The sequence below is a fragment of the Mastacembelus armatus genome, chromosome 1 (genome assembly GCF_900324485.2).
Source record: "Mastacembelus armatus chromosome 1, fMasArm1.2, whole genome shotgun sequence".
Lineage (NCBI taxonomy): Eukaryota > Metazoa > Chordata > Actinopteri > Synbranchiformes > Mastacembelidae > Mastacembelus > Mastacembelus armatus.
This window is the reverse complement of record NC_046633.1, coordinates 981,482-1,000,821: the sequence shown is the minus strand read 5'-3', so window position 1 is coordinate 1,000,821 and position 19,340 is coordinate 981,482. Positions and strand designations below refer to the sequence as shown.

Sequence of the window (19,340 nt, the reverse complement as noted above, 5' to 3'; positions counted from 1 at the left end):
CCTCCATAGAAACCATGATCACCTGGATTCCCATTGGCTTACTGCTATTTTTTCACTGCAGCAGAAGAAGAACTGCTGCTGGAGGCTGTGAAGAAAATGCAGAAAGGAAACAGGCAGACAGAAATTGACATGTCCCTGCTGCTGCTTTAGTTTTCACCTGTGTGCAGTCAGATGCTCCTATCTGGTGCTGATTTGCATAAAGAAAATTGAAGCCTGTACATTTATATCACCTGCAGTCGTATGAAAAGCCTCTTTCATGGACTGTAGATGCAGTTAGTCAGGGAAAGTGCAGAGAAATATGAAAATACTGCTGATTGCTTTGAAGCACAGTGTAATGCTCACTAACTGTGTCTTAGTTTACAACGACTAAACCTGAGAATAAACCTGCTCTTGTGCTGCTTTGAGATTGGGTATATGTTGCCACAGCAACAATCTCAACATGACTTTGGAAGATCCAGGATCACGTCAAATCATCAACAAAATGATTCAGGTGTCCTGTCAATCCAGATAAATCCAGGTTAGGTAGGGAACAGGTTTCTGTAATCTGGACTGTAGGCCCCCCTTCAGGACTCTGTGTGTTGTATGTTGACCATTTTGTGTCGTTTCCCCCTTGTCTGTTCTCACTCCCTGGTCCCTGAATAAAAGTCCTGCTTTAAGTATCCTGGTCCTCTGTGCTGTCTGCATTTGGCTCCTCTCCAGACTGTGACACTCATAGAGCTTTATTTTTATCAGGTTTTAGAAAGTGTCTAAGGAAGAAGAAGCACTTTTTCAGCCATTTAGACAGATTTTTCCACAGCAACAAACAATTTGTGTAAAACAGCAGAAACATCCAGAATGAATGGACCAAAGCTGAAACAGCCTGAAGTTAATGATGATGTTTGCTGATGTGCTCTGTGTTTCAGTGGTGCAGGCTCAGGATGGCTGGGGAGTGACTTACACTGCTACTGACATCTGTGCCATAAAAGGATCAACAGTGAACATAAGCTGCACTTACACATACCCATCCAGGATACAAGGACGTGTTACTGTGGTTCAGGAAACATTCTGGTTTATTAAAGAGAGCAATGGGATTTATGTGGATCTGAGAACAGACCCAGAGTATTCAGGTCGAGTTCAGTATCAGTGTAAAGATAAAACCTGCACTCTGATAATCACAGACCTGAGAGAGACAGACTCAGCTGAGTACAAGTTCAGGTTCATCACAAACCAAACAGGAGGAAAATATACTGGTTCACCTGGAGTCACTTTGACTGTCACAGGTAACAGCTTCATTCACAGACTTACTGTTTAATATCTTGTAAAAACTGGAATCTATTTTTTGTGTTTTTATGATAATAATTTATATTTTTCTTCTTGTCACATGTCCAGCTCTGCAGGTGCAGGTGACCAGAGTAACAGTCCTCCAGTCTTATACTGAGGCAGAGCTGAAGTGTCTCAGCAGTGACAGTCCAGCTGGTGGTCTCACATACGTTTGGTTTCAAAATGGACAGAAAGTCCCAGATGTTGAATCAGCCTCTTATAAAGGCCGGTTTGGTCCTGGAGACAACATCTCATGTGCTTTAAAAGAACACGAGGCTTGTCCTTCTCCTCCAGTGTGTGAGTTTCTGTCTCTGTATGTGGAACCAGACTAACATGACAGCAACACTTTTCAATATGAGTGGATCTGCAGTGAAGCTGCCACTAAACATTTTGTGTTGAGTTTGTATATTTGGTCAGTTATTGCACTAAAGGAATCAGTCCTCATGTTTTCTTATTGATTTGATCTGCTCCAGATGGTCCAAGGCTTCTGTCAGTGTCAGTGAGTCCCTCTGCTGAGATAGTGGAGGGCAGTTCACTGACTCTGACCTGTAGCAGTGATGCTAACCCAGCAGCTAATTACACCTGGTACAAGAAACATGGAAATCCAAGTCTTCAACCAGCCAGTAAACAGTTTAACTTCAGCTCCATCCAGTCCTCTGACTCTGGAGAGTATTACTGTACAGCTGAGAATGATCTGGGAAGGAGAACATCTGGATCCATCTTTATTCATGTGACATGTGAGTCAAACAGTTTGTGAGGAAAGTGACAAAATCTTCAATCTCTTTAAAGTGTTTTTCCTTTTTTAAGATCTATGTCCTTAACAATCACAGTCTGCTGCTGGAGTTCACAGAGATGAACCAGTAGCTGGTAATGGAGAGGATTTAGTCACCAATGTCAATGTCTGATTGACTTTCCAGACCCCCCAAAGCTTCTGTCAGTGTCAGTGAGTCCCTCTGGTCAGATAGTGGAGGGCAGTTCAGTGACTCTGACCTGTAGCAGTGATGCTAACCCAGCAGCTAATTACACCTGGTACAAGGAGACTCATGGCCAGGGTTTAGGATTAGGATTGTTTTTACATTGTGAGACATTTGACAATCCCCCTCCCTCCTCAAACTCAAACTTTACAATAGAAAATCCACACATTCAATAATTCCAGTAAATTTCCAGTGTTTCATCTTGATAATTGTTTTCTAGATCCATGGAAACTTCCAGTAGCACTGACTGTCCCTGCTGTTTTTCTGGCCTTCATGCTCCTTCCTGCCTGGCTGTGGATTAGGTCAGCAGTTCATTTTCTCTGTAATTATATTTACCGTACTCTGCCTATGGACAAGATGATCAATTCCATGTCATGCGTTCAGTGTTTCATCAGTTTATTTGTGCTTTTATTGTCTTGTCAGAAGACGGAGGTCATTGGATCAACAGCGTGAGGCTGAGGGGGGGCCAGACAACAGTGCACAGGTGAGGAAGGAGAGTTCAGGTGCACCAGTACGAACAAAAACCTGCTGGTCAGACGTCAGAGTCACTGGTCACCTGAAAACTCCTCTGACAGACGTGTAATGTGCAGACTGTTTAGTGCAGACCCACATTAACCACATCCTCTGATCATTAGCACATCTCTGCTCTCATCCTTCCCTGTGTGCTCTCTTAAAGCTGGAAGGTAACGTGCAGCCTTTCAGACATGTCATGGAAATACTGTGGAAAAATCCTCTGAAGCAAAGACTGAATGTACTAATGTTCATTTATAAAGGAACAGGATTTATTTACAGGCAGAAGAAGAGTGAAGCTGGACTCTGACCAGGTTTAGCTGAAGGTGTAAAGGACAGTTGGACAGTTTTTCAAGTCTGATTGAAAACGATAACCAGGTGCCCACATTAAGACTGAGACATGTTTATGAAGCCATTCTCAGCCCTTCTCATTCTGTGTGAAAATGGATTCAAAGGTTTGTCTAATGTGCAGCTCTCGTCTAACTGGGACGACCAAAGCCTCATATTAGCCTCAGCTGGACTTTGGAACACATTTTGGTACAAACCAACTTTCATTTAAAGTGAAAGTGACTTAACTGGCCAAGTATGGTGACCCATACTCGGAATTTGTGCTCTGCTTTTTAACCCAAACCCAAGTGCACACACACACCCGGGGCAGTGGGCAGCCAATGCTGCGGCGCCAGGGGGCAGTTGGGGGTCCGGTGCCATGCTCAAGGGTCTCACCTCAATCGTGGTATTGAAGGTGGACGGGGCGCTGGCTATTCGCTACATGCCACCGACAATTTCCCTGCCGGACTTGAGAGTCGAACCTGCAATTTTCAGGTTACAAGTCCGAGTCCCTATCCATTAGGCCACGACTTAAAAAGCATCTGAATGGAGTTTTTCCTGCTCAGTGAACAGGAGGAGTCATCTCAGAAAGTAAAACACTACAGTTTCATATCTGCACCTGAAAAATTGTGTCTTTTCCTTGAACAAATGAAACCGATGCTCCTGGTACAGGGTTAACTGGTTAAACTGGAGAACATGCAGCAACCCCTGCTGGTGAACTGTGGCCACTGCAACAACCTTACATCCCTGACATAAAGCAACACTCCACCTTTTACCTGCAAATGGTCATGTCATGCTACAGTGCAGTGAAAGTCTTATTGATTTCCCAGAGTTACTCATGAGTTCTGTTTATCCAGAGTCTCAAACTCATGGAAAATGTCACAGTCTTCTCTGTTTGCTCTGCAGGTGGATCAACTTCATTACGCCAGCGTCCAATTCACCAGGAACCAGGAAGACAACATCTACTCCAACGTCAGCCCAGCTCAGCACCAAGCAGACAAGCAGGAGGGTGTAGTTTACAGTACTGTCCTCAGCAGAGCCGGTTCTGACCCGAGGTGAGCAGCTGGACCATTCCTGTTACTGTTCAATGGAACATATACATCTGTCAGTGTCAACTTCTTCATTGACTTCTTCTTCTTTTGCCTAATATTGGAACATTTCATTTCCGTACTCTCTGTAATTTGATCATTTCCTTCCCAGAACAAGACGTCCAGCAGCTGTGGAGGATCCATCCTCACTGTACAGTTCGGTGAACAAACGCTGCTGAGTGGGAACACACTGTGGCTCTGTGCTTTGGTATTGCTGCATGGACTTTTCAGCAGATGAGAGAAATTAGCCCAAACATTAGAAACACCTCTCAGTGTGATACAGCTCAACAGCAACATCAACTACAGCAGCAGCTTGTAGCAGATGAGTTGAGAGGAATGCAAGCTAACATTTCTGCTGTGGAGGTTTTTGATGTGTTTAGGATTACAGAGGCTACGCAAAATGTTAGTTTACACTTTAATTTGATGGATGGCTTTTAAGAAGTGCTGATTGCTTCATCACATCACACCTGTCCTGGCAGAAAAAGGTGATTAAGTCTGTAAATGTTTTAAACTAGAAGCAAATTCACAGCCTCACTAAATATGTTTTAAACATTATCTATCTACAAACATTTTGGATAATTCTAATTAATAAGACAAACTATATCTAGCTGCAGTCCAAAGAACATGACAATATCACCTGTGCCTCCTTGTTCTCCAGTGAATCTAGAACATTTTGATCTCCTTGACCACAGAGCTCTGGCAGAAACGATTCTGCAATTAAAATCTATATCATGCTGCCTTGATATTTTACCAACAAATTTTTTTAAAAATGTTTTTAATAGCTTACTGTAGCTCCAGATGTATTGCAGATAGTTCTCTTCAGTCAGGGCAGTTTCCCCAGGTCTTAAAAACTGCTGTTATAAAACCTCTTCTTAAAAAGCCTAATCTAGATGCTTCAGCAGTAAGTAAATACAGGCCAATATCAAATCTTCCATTTTGCTTTTGGGGAAAAATAATTGAAAAAGTAGTTTTTAACAAATTCACAGTTTTATGGTGCAAAACAATCTTTTTAATGCACTTCAGTCTGGTTTTCGCACACACCACAGCACTGAGACTGCACTTATTACAATTTTAAATGATTCACATTTGAATAATGATGAATCCAAAACCTCTGTTTTAGTACTACTGGATCTCAGTGCTGCATTTGACACAGTTGATCATGATGTGCTGCTTGATAGACTAGAAACGTGGGTGGGAGTTACTGGCACAGTGTTAAATTGGCTAAAATCTTACTTACCAGATAGAGACTATTTTGTCTCACTTGGTAATTATGAGTCTGAGCGAACAAAAATTAAATGTGGGGTTCCTCAGGCGTCTATTCTCGGACCTCTCTTATTCAATATCTACATGCTGCTCCTTGCTCAGATTATGGAATACTACAACATTGACTACCATACCTATGCAGATGACACCCAACTTTATATATCAGTATCATCTCATGATTTTAGTCCTCTAATTTCATTATGTGAGTGTATTAATCAAGTCAAAAAAAATGGATGTGCCAGAATTTTCTCCAGCTCAATACAGACAAGACAGAAGGCCCCAAAAATGAAAGGTCAGAGGTCATTGCTCACCTTGACTCCATGTCAGTCATTGAAAGCTACAAATCAAGCCAGAAACCTTGGTGTAATCATTGACTCAGACCTGAATTTTAACAACCACATAAAATCCATCCCTAAATCTTCCTATTACCACCTGAAAAACATTGCCAGAATAAAAGGTTTTCTGTCTAAACAAGATGCAGAAAAACTTGTTCACGCATTTATCTTCAGTAGGTTAAATTATTGTAATGGCTTGTTCACAGGTCTTAGCAAAAAGTCAATCAGGCAGCTGCAGCTAATCCAGAATGCTGCTGCCAGAGTCCTTACAAACACCAGGAAACTGGACCATATCACACCAGTTCTCAGATCACTACACTGGCTTCCCGTTAGTCAAAGGATAGATTTTAAAATCTTATTGCTAGTTTATAAAGCACTAAATGGTTGTGGACCAAAATATATTCAAGATGTATTAGTTCCCCATGAGGTTTCCAGACCCCTCAGGTCATCTGGGACATGTCTACTGTGTGTTCCCAGAGCCAGAACCAAACAAAGTGAAGCAGCATTCAGTTACTATGCTCCTCACTTGTGGAGCAAACTTCCTGAACACCTGAGGTCTGCTCCAACTGTCAGCTCATTCAAATCAGGACTGAAAACACCGTTGTTTACTGCTGCCTTCAAATAATTGTTCATCCTTGTTTTCTTAATGTGCTTTTACATCTTATTTTGATTTACTTTATTTTATTTAAATTTATTTTATTTTAAATGTCTTTGTTTTTAGATGCTCTTTTCCATGCTTTTAATATAATTATATGCCTTGTAAAGCACTTTGAAAATTGCGTAGTGTATGAATGGTGCTATACAAATAAATTTGCCTTGCCTTGCCTTGCCTAATTACGTGCACACAGAGAGAAGTCTACAAAATTCTCTGTCTCTTCTGTGCAGAATTCAGGTTTATATAGCTTGACAAGAAGGGGTGGACTCATATTGGAAAAGACCCCACATGTTTGTTCAGGTGTCCTCTATCGTTTTATCAGCAAACAAGTTGTTGGCAGTTATTTACAGGTCTTTAAAACACAGGCCATTAAAACACTAAACCCCTAAAAACTAAAAACATGCATTCTTTAGCCCAACACGACCACCTGTTCCATGCTCTGTAAACCCCCCACAACATTAGGCTGGTTCAATAACTACGTGTAAAACAGAACTCAGTCTATGCAGATAAATAGTGTCCAGTCCACATCTCTAACATTAATGAATGCAGTTCCACAGGGATCAGTTCTGGGTCCACTTCTTTTTGTTATTTAAATAATCATTTGTTGTTTGTAGGTGCAGTAGCTCCATTGAAAAGTTCTTTGTCACATCACAACTGTTCTGGCAGAAAAAGCCAATGAAGTCTGTTCAGAACATTCACTTCTCACTGGAAGCATCAACTTTCAAACCATGTCCAGTGGATAATTGAACACACTGGAATTAATCCCAGTGTCACAGCAAGTTTTGCAGTATCTGATTCAAAGGAACAGTCAGGAACTCCTACATCATTTCAGTTCCCTCTCACTGCTGCAGAGGGCGACAGTGAGCACAGTGGTTTCATTTCAGCCTCAAACTAATCATTTGTGGGTTTATTGTTCACAACAGAGTTTTATTCACTAACTACAGAGACTAATATAGAAAGAGACAGCTTTCACTGTCATGTGTGTTCATCTTTATGCTGTACATTTCAATTTGTTGGGGTCGCTCATGGAAGCAGAACAGATGGAGGCTGAATAAATGTGAAGCTTCATTATTTTAACACCTTTCTTCAACTGAGGCGACTTGTTTTGAAGAGTCTGATGTCATTGCAGTTCATCAAAGATGTTGGTCACCAGTGTGAACTATTGACACTTCCTGAACATGGTCTCCAGCTGTGATGTTTGAAGAATTAAATGTCCAGGGTCTCCTTAACTTAAAGTGCAAAGAGCTTCAGTCATTAAATGTGAGAATAAAGCAGCCAAAGTAAATGTAGATGTGACTCAACAATCAGTGGTGGATGGTAAATGTTGTTTCATGGTCCTGGTTCAGTGTCAGTGATGTTTCACTGCCCTCTGGTGGTGAAGCTTCAGAGCTGCAGGTTCACGCTTCATCCCTCTGAGTGCTGCCCCCCACTGTCTGCTTTAAAGGCTCAGTTCACCCAAATGAAACAAACCAAACTGATTTTCTCTCTTCCCCCCAGTGTTATTGAACCATGCAGAGAGTTTTCTCACACTGTGAGAGTATTTTTTGAATGGTGAGTGTCTGACTTTCTGTGTTTCCCCCCAGTTGACTCCATTCATCAGTGTGTGTCCAAAGCAGCTGCTACCAGTCCAGTGGATGATGTGTGTTACATGTTGATGTTTGGTTCACTCACTCATCCTCTGCAGTGACACTGAGTCAATGCACCATTCACTTTCATCAGCTTTTTTCTTTTCTTATTTAAATGACTGATAAAACGATGTTTTAGTTCCAGTGTTGTTACTAACAGAGCACATAACTCATGTCTCTGTGTCTCTATGAAGTTTATTAACATTTTAAAGTTTGCAGACCAACACAACTTTGTTCTAACTTCAGTCTTTACTGACCTGTGGCTCATTGTGCATATTAATGATGTGAAGAGGAAGGAAGTCTCATCAGCGTCATTTGTCGTCTGCTTTGTAAAGACAGAGTGTTTTTTGAAATGTGGTTTATTGTACATGTTAAAAATTAGAAGAAGGAAGTCTGGTGTATTTTGACACTGTGAGGTTTTTTCTTCTACTTAGGGGTGACTGAGAAGATCCTCTTCTAAAACCACGTCCTTCTTCATAAATAGGATTCTTTACTGACGTGACAGATGGACCGTGTTTTTGTGGTTTGGACTGTTCCAGGTTTGGATCAAGAAACAGAGTCCTGTTAACAGGTCAGAGTCAAAAATACATAATTAAACAACACGGATCACCACAAGAGATTTGCAACTTACAGACCAACACAACTTTGTTCTAACTTCAGTCTTTACAGACCTGTGGCTCATTGTACATATTAATGGTGTGAAGTGGAAGGAAGTCTCATCAGCGTCATTTAACTTCTGCTTTGTAAAGACAGAGGAGAGGCATCTTTAGAGACAACCTGCTTCTCTAATGTGAGTAGGGTCGTTTATGGACATGACTGAAATACGTCCTGTGTACATTTATTTACCTGCTGACATGTTTTATTGTCTCTGAAGTCCCACAGACTGATGACAGGAGCAGCTATGAGTTTAACAGCAGCAGCCAGTGGATTTGTCGTCTTCCTTCTCTCTGTGTCAGGTACTGTAGATCTACATTGACATTGGCTGCAAGAAGTGACAGGAATGTGGGGAAATGTGGGATTTGTAAAGTTGCAATGAAGCTGAGTTTGTTGGACTGTATGTGGAAATAAGTGGATGAGAGGTTTGTGAAAGACAAAGCTTTCTGAAACCCTGTACTCATTGGTTTGATGGACATTTGGTGGAAATGTCCAGTTGAAAGTGGAGCAGACTTTTTGCTGCTGACAGACTGAGAGCTGCAGCCTTTTCTATGTTCAATACTGCTCAGTTTGATTAGTAACACATTTATTATACAGCACTTAGTCAAAGCAGCCTGAAGTAGGAAATCAATGAATGAACATGACAGATCAGCACTTTTCTAGGTTTGATGTATGGACTGATGCAGTATGATGCAAACATTTCAAACCCTACAACACTAAACACTCTCTTCTGTTTCTGTTGGGGCTTTTTTGATGACATGTTGATTCATGTTACAGGGCTGATGTCCTCAGATCAGTTTTACGTTTCATTGGAAACTGAATTGCTTTGTACCAGGAACAACAGTTGGAACATTATGGATGAAAAACATGTGATTCTTAGATGAATAGTGACTTTCTCTTGAACATTTCCTCATAAAGGAACAAAACTTGGGCGTTGCAGCAGCTCTGAAGCCTGTTGTTGACCAGTCATTTCTGTCTGTGGCTGCTTTTAACTCAGTCAAGTTGCACTGTGACCATAGAAACTGGTTTCACACCAGAATATGTGTGAATATGTTCTCTCTGCTCACGTTTCTTTATTTGTCTGTGGTTTTCACAGTGAGCTCAGCATCAGTGTGACCCCAGAGTGAACAATGAGGAAACAAAAACAGCTCAGACTCTCTAATGATCTTTTTTCCTGTTGTCCTGGTCAGTAAAGCTGCATTTAAGTTCACAGAGCCACTGCTTTCTTAATTCTTCACTGCACTTGCAGAGTGTGTGATGTCCCCTCAGTGCACATAGAGATTAACTACAGAGCATGTGAACATCTTCCTTTGCATTGACTGGATGTTACTGAGCCAACACTTCCTCTTGTTAGTCCAGAGTGACCCTGCTGCTCTGTCCTGCCTCCTTGTGTTGTCCTTTGGTACCTCAGCTGTTCATTATTCTGTGGATGTTGTTCCTGCCACTTGGGACTCTGTTTACCCTGTACAGTCCTGGACTCTGTTTACCCTGTACAGTCCTGGTCTCTGTTTACCCTGTACAGTCCTGAGGCCCATTCTTCATACGTGTCTTAACTGATCCCAGATCAGTCATGAGTCATGCTGGATTTGCAAAAAGAAAATTAAAGCCTGTACATTTATATCACCTGCAGTCGTATGAAAAGCCTCGTTCATGGACTGTACATGCAGTTAGTCAGGGAAAGTGCAGAGAAATATGAAAATACTGCTGGTTGCTTTGAAGCACAGTGTAATGCCCACTGACTGTGTCTTAGTTTACAACGACTAAACCTGAGAATAAACCTGCTCTTGTGCTGCTTTGAGATTGGGTATATGTTGCCACGGCAACAATCTCAACATGACTTTGGAAGATCCAGGATCACGTCAAATCATCAACAAAATGATTCAGGTGTCCTGTCAATCCAGATTAATCCAGGTTAGGTAGGGAACAGGTTTCTGTAATCTGGACTGTAGGTCCCCCTTCAGGACTCTGTGTGTTGTATGTTGACCATTTTGTGTAGTTTCCCCCTTGTCTGTTCTCACTCCCTGGTCCCTGAATAAAAGTCCTGCTTTAAGGATCCTGGTCCTCTGAGCTGTCTGCATTTGGCTCCTCTCCAGACTGGGACACTCATAGAGCTTTATTTTTATCAGGTTTTAGAAAGTGTCTAAGGAAGAAGAAGCACTTTTTCAGCCATTTAGACGGATTTTTTCACAGCAACAAACAATTTGTTTAAAACAGCAGAAACATCCACAATGAATGGACCAAAGCTGAAACAGCCTGAAGTTAATGATGATGTTTGCTGATGTGCTCTGTGTTACAGTGGTGCAGGCTCAGGATGACTGGGGACTGACTTACACTGCTACTGACATCTGTGCCATAAAAGGATCAACAGTGAACATAAGCTGCACCTACACATACCCATCTAATGTTAGAGTTCAGGAAACATTCTTGGTTATTAAAGAGAGCAATGGGATTTATGTGGATCTGAGAACAGACTCAGAGTATTCAGGTCGTGTTCAGTATCAGTGTAAAGATAAAACCTGCACTCTGACAATCAGAGACCTGAGAGAGACAGACTCAGCTCAGTACAAGTTCAGGTTCATCACAAACCAACCAACAGGAAAATACACTGGTTCACCTGGAGTCACTTTGACTGTCACAGGTAACATCTTCATCTGAACATTTATTCATTTAGTTCCAAGTGTCGACCTTCTTGTCATTGTTACTTTGACTGTGTCTCTGTGCTTTTAGATGTGTGCATGTGTTGACAGTCTCAAATTACACAGCTTTCCAGGTGCAGGTGATCAGATCAGTAGAGGGCACCACTCACTCAGCCGATCTCAGGTGTGAGAGCAGTTGTCGTCTACCTGAGCAGGTTTCCTACACCTGGTACAAGGATGGAGAAAGATTTCACAACGGTCCAGATTATTCAGGTCCCTTTGATCCTGCAGGCAGCTACTCCTGTGCAGCAACAGGACATGAGAACTCCAGCTCTTCAGTGTGTAAGTTGACTCCACAGTCTTCCACCAATATAACACCACCTGCTGCAGCATTGGTCTGATGAACTGCACCATGACTGTCTTTAAATATGGAGCATCTCGTTTTCTTTTCTGCACAGTCACTGTTTTAGTGTTTAGCTCTTGGTGCACTGCTGTTAGTATCCCCCAAAACCAAGACAAGCTTCAAATCTGCATTGACGTGCATGTTCAGTCATGAAAGAATAGATCCAGCACATACAGGTGTGAGTCATACATGCAAAACACAAGTGGTGGAAGATGCAAATTACTGAATTAGTATCAAAGTACAGAAACAGCAGCCAAATGAATTCATCTTATGTCCAAACAAAAGTACTTGTCTGCAGAAAAATGACCCTGAGCAATATGTTATAAGTTCATATGGATCCAACAATGTGTAAACTGGTTTTTACTGCTGTAGTAGATTGAGTTGGAGCTTTTTTTATAATTGCAGTATAGAAGTTATTAGAGGACTTTGTCACATCTATGTACAATGTAGTCTTGGAACACTGACTGTACAAAAGGGGGTCAGCAGTCTTCTTTGTTGTTAAAGGTCACATGATGCAAAGGTCTGGTCTGGTTTCATATATAAATGTTTTGCATTTCATTTTAGTCAGTTTATATTTGAGTTTTATGTAAAGTTTCGGGCATCAGGTAAATGTTGCACAGTACAAAATCTACTATTTTGCTGTGAAATGCAGAGTAGTAAAAGATTAAATATAGCATAACATGGAAATACTAAAATGGATTTCCTCAGCACTGAAAGAAAGTACTGGAGGAAATGCAATGAATCTGTCTCCTACATAGAATCTAAATCTGAAGCACCAGGTGGCCTGATGTTTAACATAACCAGTGTCCACAGCTCAGTTCTTGGCTGGAGAACCTTTGTTCCATATCTTCTGTTTTTGGTTCCTGTGTCTTTAAATGGTGAAATGTCAAAAATCATTTTTACCAAAAAAAGTACAATCAAGAGCAGAAGTTCATTTTTTTATATGTTGGTGCATATTTGAGCTAAAATACAAATCTGAAAGATGACATCATTTTCATTTTCTGCAATATGAGACACTTTGTCATGAGCCATAGTCTTGTGTCTGTGCAATCAGCTTCATAAATAAATAAGAGGAGGAGGCCCAGTGCTGCAGCAGGATTACATACTGACACACCTTTATGTCTGATTAAATTCTGTCCTCTGCTGCTGTTGAGAGTCCTGATTTCTGCTGTGCTCTGTGTTACAGCGGTACGGGGTCACTGGGCAGTGACTTACACCTCTACTCAGGTCTGTGCCATAAAAGGATCAACAGTGAACATACAATGCTCCTACAGATACCCATCCAGTATACGAGGACATGATACTGAAGTTCAGGAAACATTCTGGTTTACTAAAGGGACTAATACAGAACCAGTGGATCTGAAGACTCAGTCAGAATATTCAGGTCGTGTTCAGTATCAGTGTGAAGATAAAACCTGCACTCTGACAATCAGAGACCTGAGAGAGACAGACTCAGCTCAGTACAAGTTCAGGTTCATCACAAATGAACCAACAGGAAAATACTCTGGTTCACCTGGAGTCAGTTTGTCTGTCAGAGGTAACATGTTGTTTAATATATTAGACACAGTGATATGAGTGTGTGTGTTTTGTTTGTATGTCCTGTATGTTGACAGCTCAGTCTAAGAGAATATTTCTGTGTGTTCTTCACAGCTCCACAGCTCCAGGTGCATGTGAGCAGATCAACAGTCAACCAGTTTCCTACCTGGATTGAGCTGATGTGACGACCACAAAAGTGTTGTACTTGTGTATTGTGTATTTGTGTAAGAATATTCACAATTACTGTTTTTTATTTGAACACAAGTTATTGTATTTTATTTTGGAAGCAAAGTATCCCAAGGGTTTGCATTTCAATGTGGTTTTCCTTCAAAGTGAATCGTGTAGTGTTTTCTCCATGCCAACAGGGGGCAGGGTCGGGTGACGGGTTAGCTGCGTGAATTGTGAATTATTCTCATCACTGCAGAGAGCTCGAACCTGACACGCTGTCTCCTCGTTTCTCTCCTGTGTTACAGGTGGGTAACTGTACAAAAACAGCTCAGGACTAGGATTTAGCAATACTGAAATGTGTTTGAGATAAGAATAGACTGTTTTAGTGAAGCCATTGTCATTAGAGCCTGTTTTTGATTTTGTTTGTAACGAGTTTGAAACGAGAGGGCAAAGCCTGGCAAGGGAACTGTCTTCCGACAACGTACACATGACGTTAGAGAGCAAGTCAGCTCAACACACACACTTTCCCATGTGCATATGAACACAAAGCTATTTTATGAGCTTGCAATGTTAACGGGCAACGGTTAGCTCACTGTGTGTTAGCTCCCCACCATCTTTTGGAAATGTTTTGTTACGCAATGAGTTTAGACAAAAATGGTAATAGTTGAAATGAGATTTGAAGCTACATGTGGAGTACTTAATGGTTCTGAGCATGATTTGCAGTACTGGATTAACGTGATATTGATAAAACATCGTGAATGGAAGTTTCTAAGTATCTTTAAACAAAGCTGGTGAATATTACCATTGTCTTTATATTTCATTTTGACAGATAGAGTAAAATACAGGCACGAAGAGTAAGTGAACATGCATTTGGTGATTAGAGATTTATTTTATTATGGATTTTGTATGGACATGTACACTGCAATTCATTGAAATGTTAAAAGGACATTGAATATGTAATATGTGAAACATAAAATGACTCTTAACAATAGAGATGCATTCGCTGGAGAACAGTCTTAAATAAATTACTGCAGAGAGCTCGAACCTGACACGCTGTCTCCTCGTTTCTCTCCTGTGTTACAGGAGTCAATCTGTTCACCACGGTGCCGTTGCCACGGTACCCGTTACAGATTTTTGGTGGCCCGTACGGGGAGCGGCAGCGAATGCGCAGGCTACAAGCACAACCAGGATCAACAGAAGATTGGGTGGTACATCTGTGATGCTAGTGTTTCCCTCATCTCCTGACCACGAAGATACAACCTACCTCAACCACCTATCACCCCAGATGTACAGGGCCTGCTTCCACCAGACCAAGTGCCTGTGAGGTTGCGACTGTGCTGCACACGTGGAACCAGACCAGAAGCGACGGGTGAAAGTTCTACCTGGACGAGCAACCAACTGTGGGAAAAGGGGAAAAGCAGTCATGGCAGACGGTGAGAGAAAAGGCTTGATGTGGAGCATCAAGAAGAGTCTACTCATGCTGACAGCCGATGAACTTCTCCAATTAGCCCAGAGTGTTGATCCTGTGCCAGGGAAGGATCCATCCAAGCTTCAGGTTGGCGAGGAAGAGGATTGCTTTGAGTACATTCTAGCTTTTATGAACAGTGACACTTTAGTGCAGTCTGAGGATTCAGGTATGGCAGTGTTGCTAGAGCTTAATGATACTGTGAATAATGTCATTCAGATTCGCAATGCCCAACGTAAAACAGGTGCAGAGGACAATGTGCACAATGTAATGTCAACCCCAGTACTGAGTGAGAATATGACAGTAGGCCAGCTAGAGACAGTTACTGATAACATGACAACTGTTAACTTGACAGCCAGTGGTCCTAATACTAACACTATCCACACAGCTACTGTTAGCGTAGCTACTCCTTCACCAATCACCAATCCTCCACTCACACATACTGATGTCAAAACCACACAGAACACTAACACAGAGATACAGAGAATGCTTTCGAGCTATGCTGAGCTTAGTAACAAAGTCCTACAATACATAAACAATCCCACATCATCACCTACACTCACGCCTACACCAGTACAACCTACACTACAATCTAACGACACTCCCACACCTGAACAACATCCACACGGAAAACCTGACCGAGTCGTCCCCCTTCGAGACCTTTCACTGCTTCGTCGTGAGTTCAAGATTCAAGGTGGACAGATCGGTGATCAGAGCTCAGATTTAAGCTACAATAACATATGCCGGCAAATCGATGAAGGTGTTAAAGAACGATTCAGTGAGACTGAAATACTACGAGGTGTTCTCAGAGTCATCAAATCAGGAAACTTTAAAGATATGCTAATGCACAAGGATGACTTGACCATAGATGAGCTGAAAGGCTTTCTGCAATCCCATTTAGGCGGGCGGAGCAACACAGAACTTTTCCAAGAGCTTATGTGCACAAAACAAAATGACTGTGAAACTCCACAACAGTTCTTGTACCGTGTAATGGGCCTCAAACAAAAGATCCTGTTTGCTTCAAAAATACGCTAACACAGAAATGAAGTACAATGCAAACACAGTTCAAGACATTTTCCTTCACACCATATACCAGGGCCTCAGCCATAAGCATAATGACATACGTCGAGAACTTAAACCAATTCTCTCAGATAGCAGAGTAGCTGACGAGACAATCCTAAAACAAATGATGAAGATAACAAATGCTGAGAATGAGAGACAGAGACGTTTAGGGTCGGTTGTGAAGCAGAAACAAGTAAGCGTGCATAGCACAGAGCTTGAAGTTGCAGCAGTACAAGGCAGTAGCACAAAGAGAGATGCTCCAGATAAACAACCAAAGGCTGATGCACTCCAACAGTTAACTGAGAAAGTAGAGGAGTTAATGAATAAAGTCGAACTGCTGCAACGGCCACAGCAGATTCAAAACCCAGAATCTTGCCATCATTGCCAAGTCAAAGTGGATCAAAAGAAAACCAGATCCTATAGCTGTGCTAATTGCCTCGAACAGAATCGCCCAGGTTGCACTCATTGTTTTTACTGTGGTGGAGATGGCCACAGAGCAGTAGGCTGTTTGAAGAAGCCCAAGCGCCAGGAAAACTGGAGCCGGTCCCTGCCACGGGACAAGCAGTGACCGGGTTTCCCGTTCAGTCCCACAGTGCCGAGTGTAACGTACGGGGCTCTGAGAGTCATACAAAGACAAGTTTAGTCAATCAGAGGCTGAAAGAAAACAATGAGCATGTCAATCCCCAATTCCCCCTTTCCCTACCCACCCAAACAAGTAGGCGTCTAGCCAAGTTTATAGGAGCCAAAGCCCTTGCGCAATGTGACCTGAATGGCTGAAATATTTGATGAGAGAGAAGAGCTGGAAGTACACGCCGTGAATGGAGAAATCCTCCCTTTTGATGGCTGGGTCTTCATCGCAGTCAGCTTCAGTGGAAATGGTGCTCTTAGCCAGTCTATCATGGTGCCTTTCCTCATTTGTAGCATCCCGCTTGCACAGCCACTACTTGGATTTAATGTGTTAGAGGAAGTGATTCAGAATCGGCCAGCAGAACTTGTTCCAGCCCTCATCACGCTCCTTTCTGATGCAATATCTGTCCCTTCTGATAAAGTTGAGCTGTTGGTTAACTTCATTCAGACTGACAAACCCTCCATGTATCAGAGACTGTTAAGAACTGGCAATTATGATACTACAGTTCCAGCCGGACAAGTAGCCTGGGTTAAGTGTCAGATCCCGTCCGCTGTAGATCAGTCAGACCCTCTTCTCTTGTTTGAACCTGATGAAAATAGTGCCCATCTCACAGAGTTTGAGATTGAGGAGGGTCTACTAGAAATACAGACTACAAAGAGACCTTGTGTCATTATACCAGTGAAAAATAGCACAAAACATTCGGTCACTATACCAAGGAAGACAGTTCTTGGTAGTGTCCAGACTGTGGCTAGGGTGATTGAGACCAGTCCACTAGAGAGTTCTAGGCCCAAAGCAGTAGTAGTTAGTGCCGCAACAACACCAGCTGCTCAAACTGCTCCAGCCTTGTGGCAGCCTCCTGTGGACCTCAGACACCTTAGTGATGAGGAGCAAGAGAAAGTTAAGAAAATGCTGTGGGATGAATCAGCTGTTTTCGCACGAGACAGTCATGATATTGGATGTATTCCCAGTTTACAGATGTCAATCACCCTCAAAGACGAGATTCCAGTGCAGAGAGCCTACTCTTCGGTCCCCAAACCACTGTTCAAAGAGGTGAAAGAGTATGTACAAGATCTGCTCATGAAAGGCTGGATTGTCAAATCAAAGTCCTCTTATTCTGCACCAGTGGTCTGTGTCCGAAAAAAGGATGGTACACTCCGCCTCTGTATAGATTATCGTCTCTTGAATCATAAGACCATCCCTGATCGACATCCCCTACCTAGGATACAAGACTTGACTGACACCCTCGGTGGCTATTCCTGGTTCAGCATCCTCGACCAAGGAAAGGCTTATCATCAGGGTTTTATCGCCAAGGACTCCCAGCACCTCACTGCTTTCATTACCCCCTGGGGGCTGTATGAATGGGTTCGTATCCCATTTGGCCTCTCTAACGCCCCCGCGGCCTTCCAGCGGAGTATGGAAGAGATGTTAGGTCCCTTGAGAGATGATTGCTGTCTCCCGTATCTTGACGACGTACTTTGCTATGCAAAAACCTTTGACGAGCATGTGGAAGGGGTCCGCAAAGTACTCCAAGCACTTCAGAGGCATGGGGTGAAGTTGAGACCTGAAAAATGTGAGCTATTTCGTCAGGAAGTAAGATATGTGGGTCGTCTTGTGTTAGCTCAGGGAGTGAGGATCGATCCCAAAGACCTGGATGCAGTGCGGTCGTTAGCCAGCAGGACACCACAGACAGTTGGAGATGTGAGGAAGCTCACCGGGTTCCTGGGCTATTACCGGTCCTACATTCAGGACTTTTCAAGGATAGCAAAACCCATTTATGAGCTATTACAAGTCAAGCCAGGACAGGCAGCTGTAGCACGGGGTAAAAGCAAAGGTCCACAGCTACCATCCAGAACACCTGTAGAGTGGGCCGCTGAACATCAGAAAGCCCTAGACCGACTTGTGTCTCTCCTTGTTAGCACCCCTGTGTTAGCATACCCTAACTTCAACTCACCTTTCGTATTACACACTGATGCTTCAGACCAGGGGCTGGGCGCGATCCTTTATCAACACCAGGATGGCAAGTTGAGAGTTATTGGGTATGGGTCTAGGACTTTAACTGCAGCTGAGAGAAACTACCATCTGCATAGTGGGAAATTAGAGTTCCTTGCCCTGAAGTGGGCTGTATGTGAAAAGTTTAGAGATTACTTGTATTATGCACCTCACTTCACAATATATACAGACAACAATCCACTGACGTACGTTATGACCACGGCAAAGCTAAATGCTGTAGGCCATCGGTGGGTTGGGGAGCTCTCCGATTTCAGGTTCGACATAAAATACAGACCAGGGAAGTTTAATATAGACACTGACACGCTGTCGCGTCTCCCTTTAGACATTGAGGTTTATGCGGAGTCTTGTACCAAAGAGTGTACCGAAGATGTGGTTCGCGCAGTATGGGATGGAAGTAAAGTAGCCAAACAGAAAGATGTAGCCTGGGTGGCAGCTCTCAACATCTCCTCCCAAGCTGACCCACCTCCCTCATTCGATCACTTAAATGCAATCAGCCACGATGAACTTGTGGAAGCACAACATGCAGATGAAGCCATCAGTGAAATGATCAAGTTGAAAGAGACTGGTATGCCTTTAACGGATGAGGTACGGAAAGCTGCTACTGGGGCCACCAGAAGACTATTCCATGAATGGGGAAAGCTAGTCTTAGAGAATGGTCTCCTATACAGGCGTGCTAATGAAAGGAAGCAGTTGGTGCTCCCT

At 42.6% G+C, this 19,340-nt stretch overlaps 1 protein-coding gene across 1 annotated transcript in view; it reads left to right on the top strand.

The window, feature by feature from the left end:
• Positions 1 to 19,340, top strand: part of LOC113127667 (B-cell receptor CD22-like) — a 45,299-nt gene that overhangs the window by 18,103 nt on the left and 7,856 nt on the right. Inside the window, exon 7 of the mRNA XM_026302343.1 lies at positions 1,369 to 1,596. Within this exon, the coding sequence (XP_026158128.1) occupies positions 1,369 to 1,596 (228 nt within the window). The remainder of the gene's footprint in view (positions 1 to 1,368; positions 1,597 to 19,340) is intronic.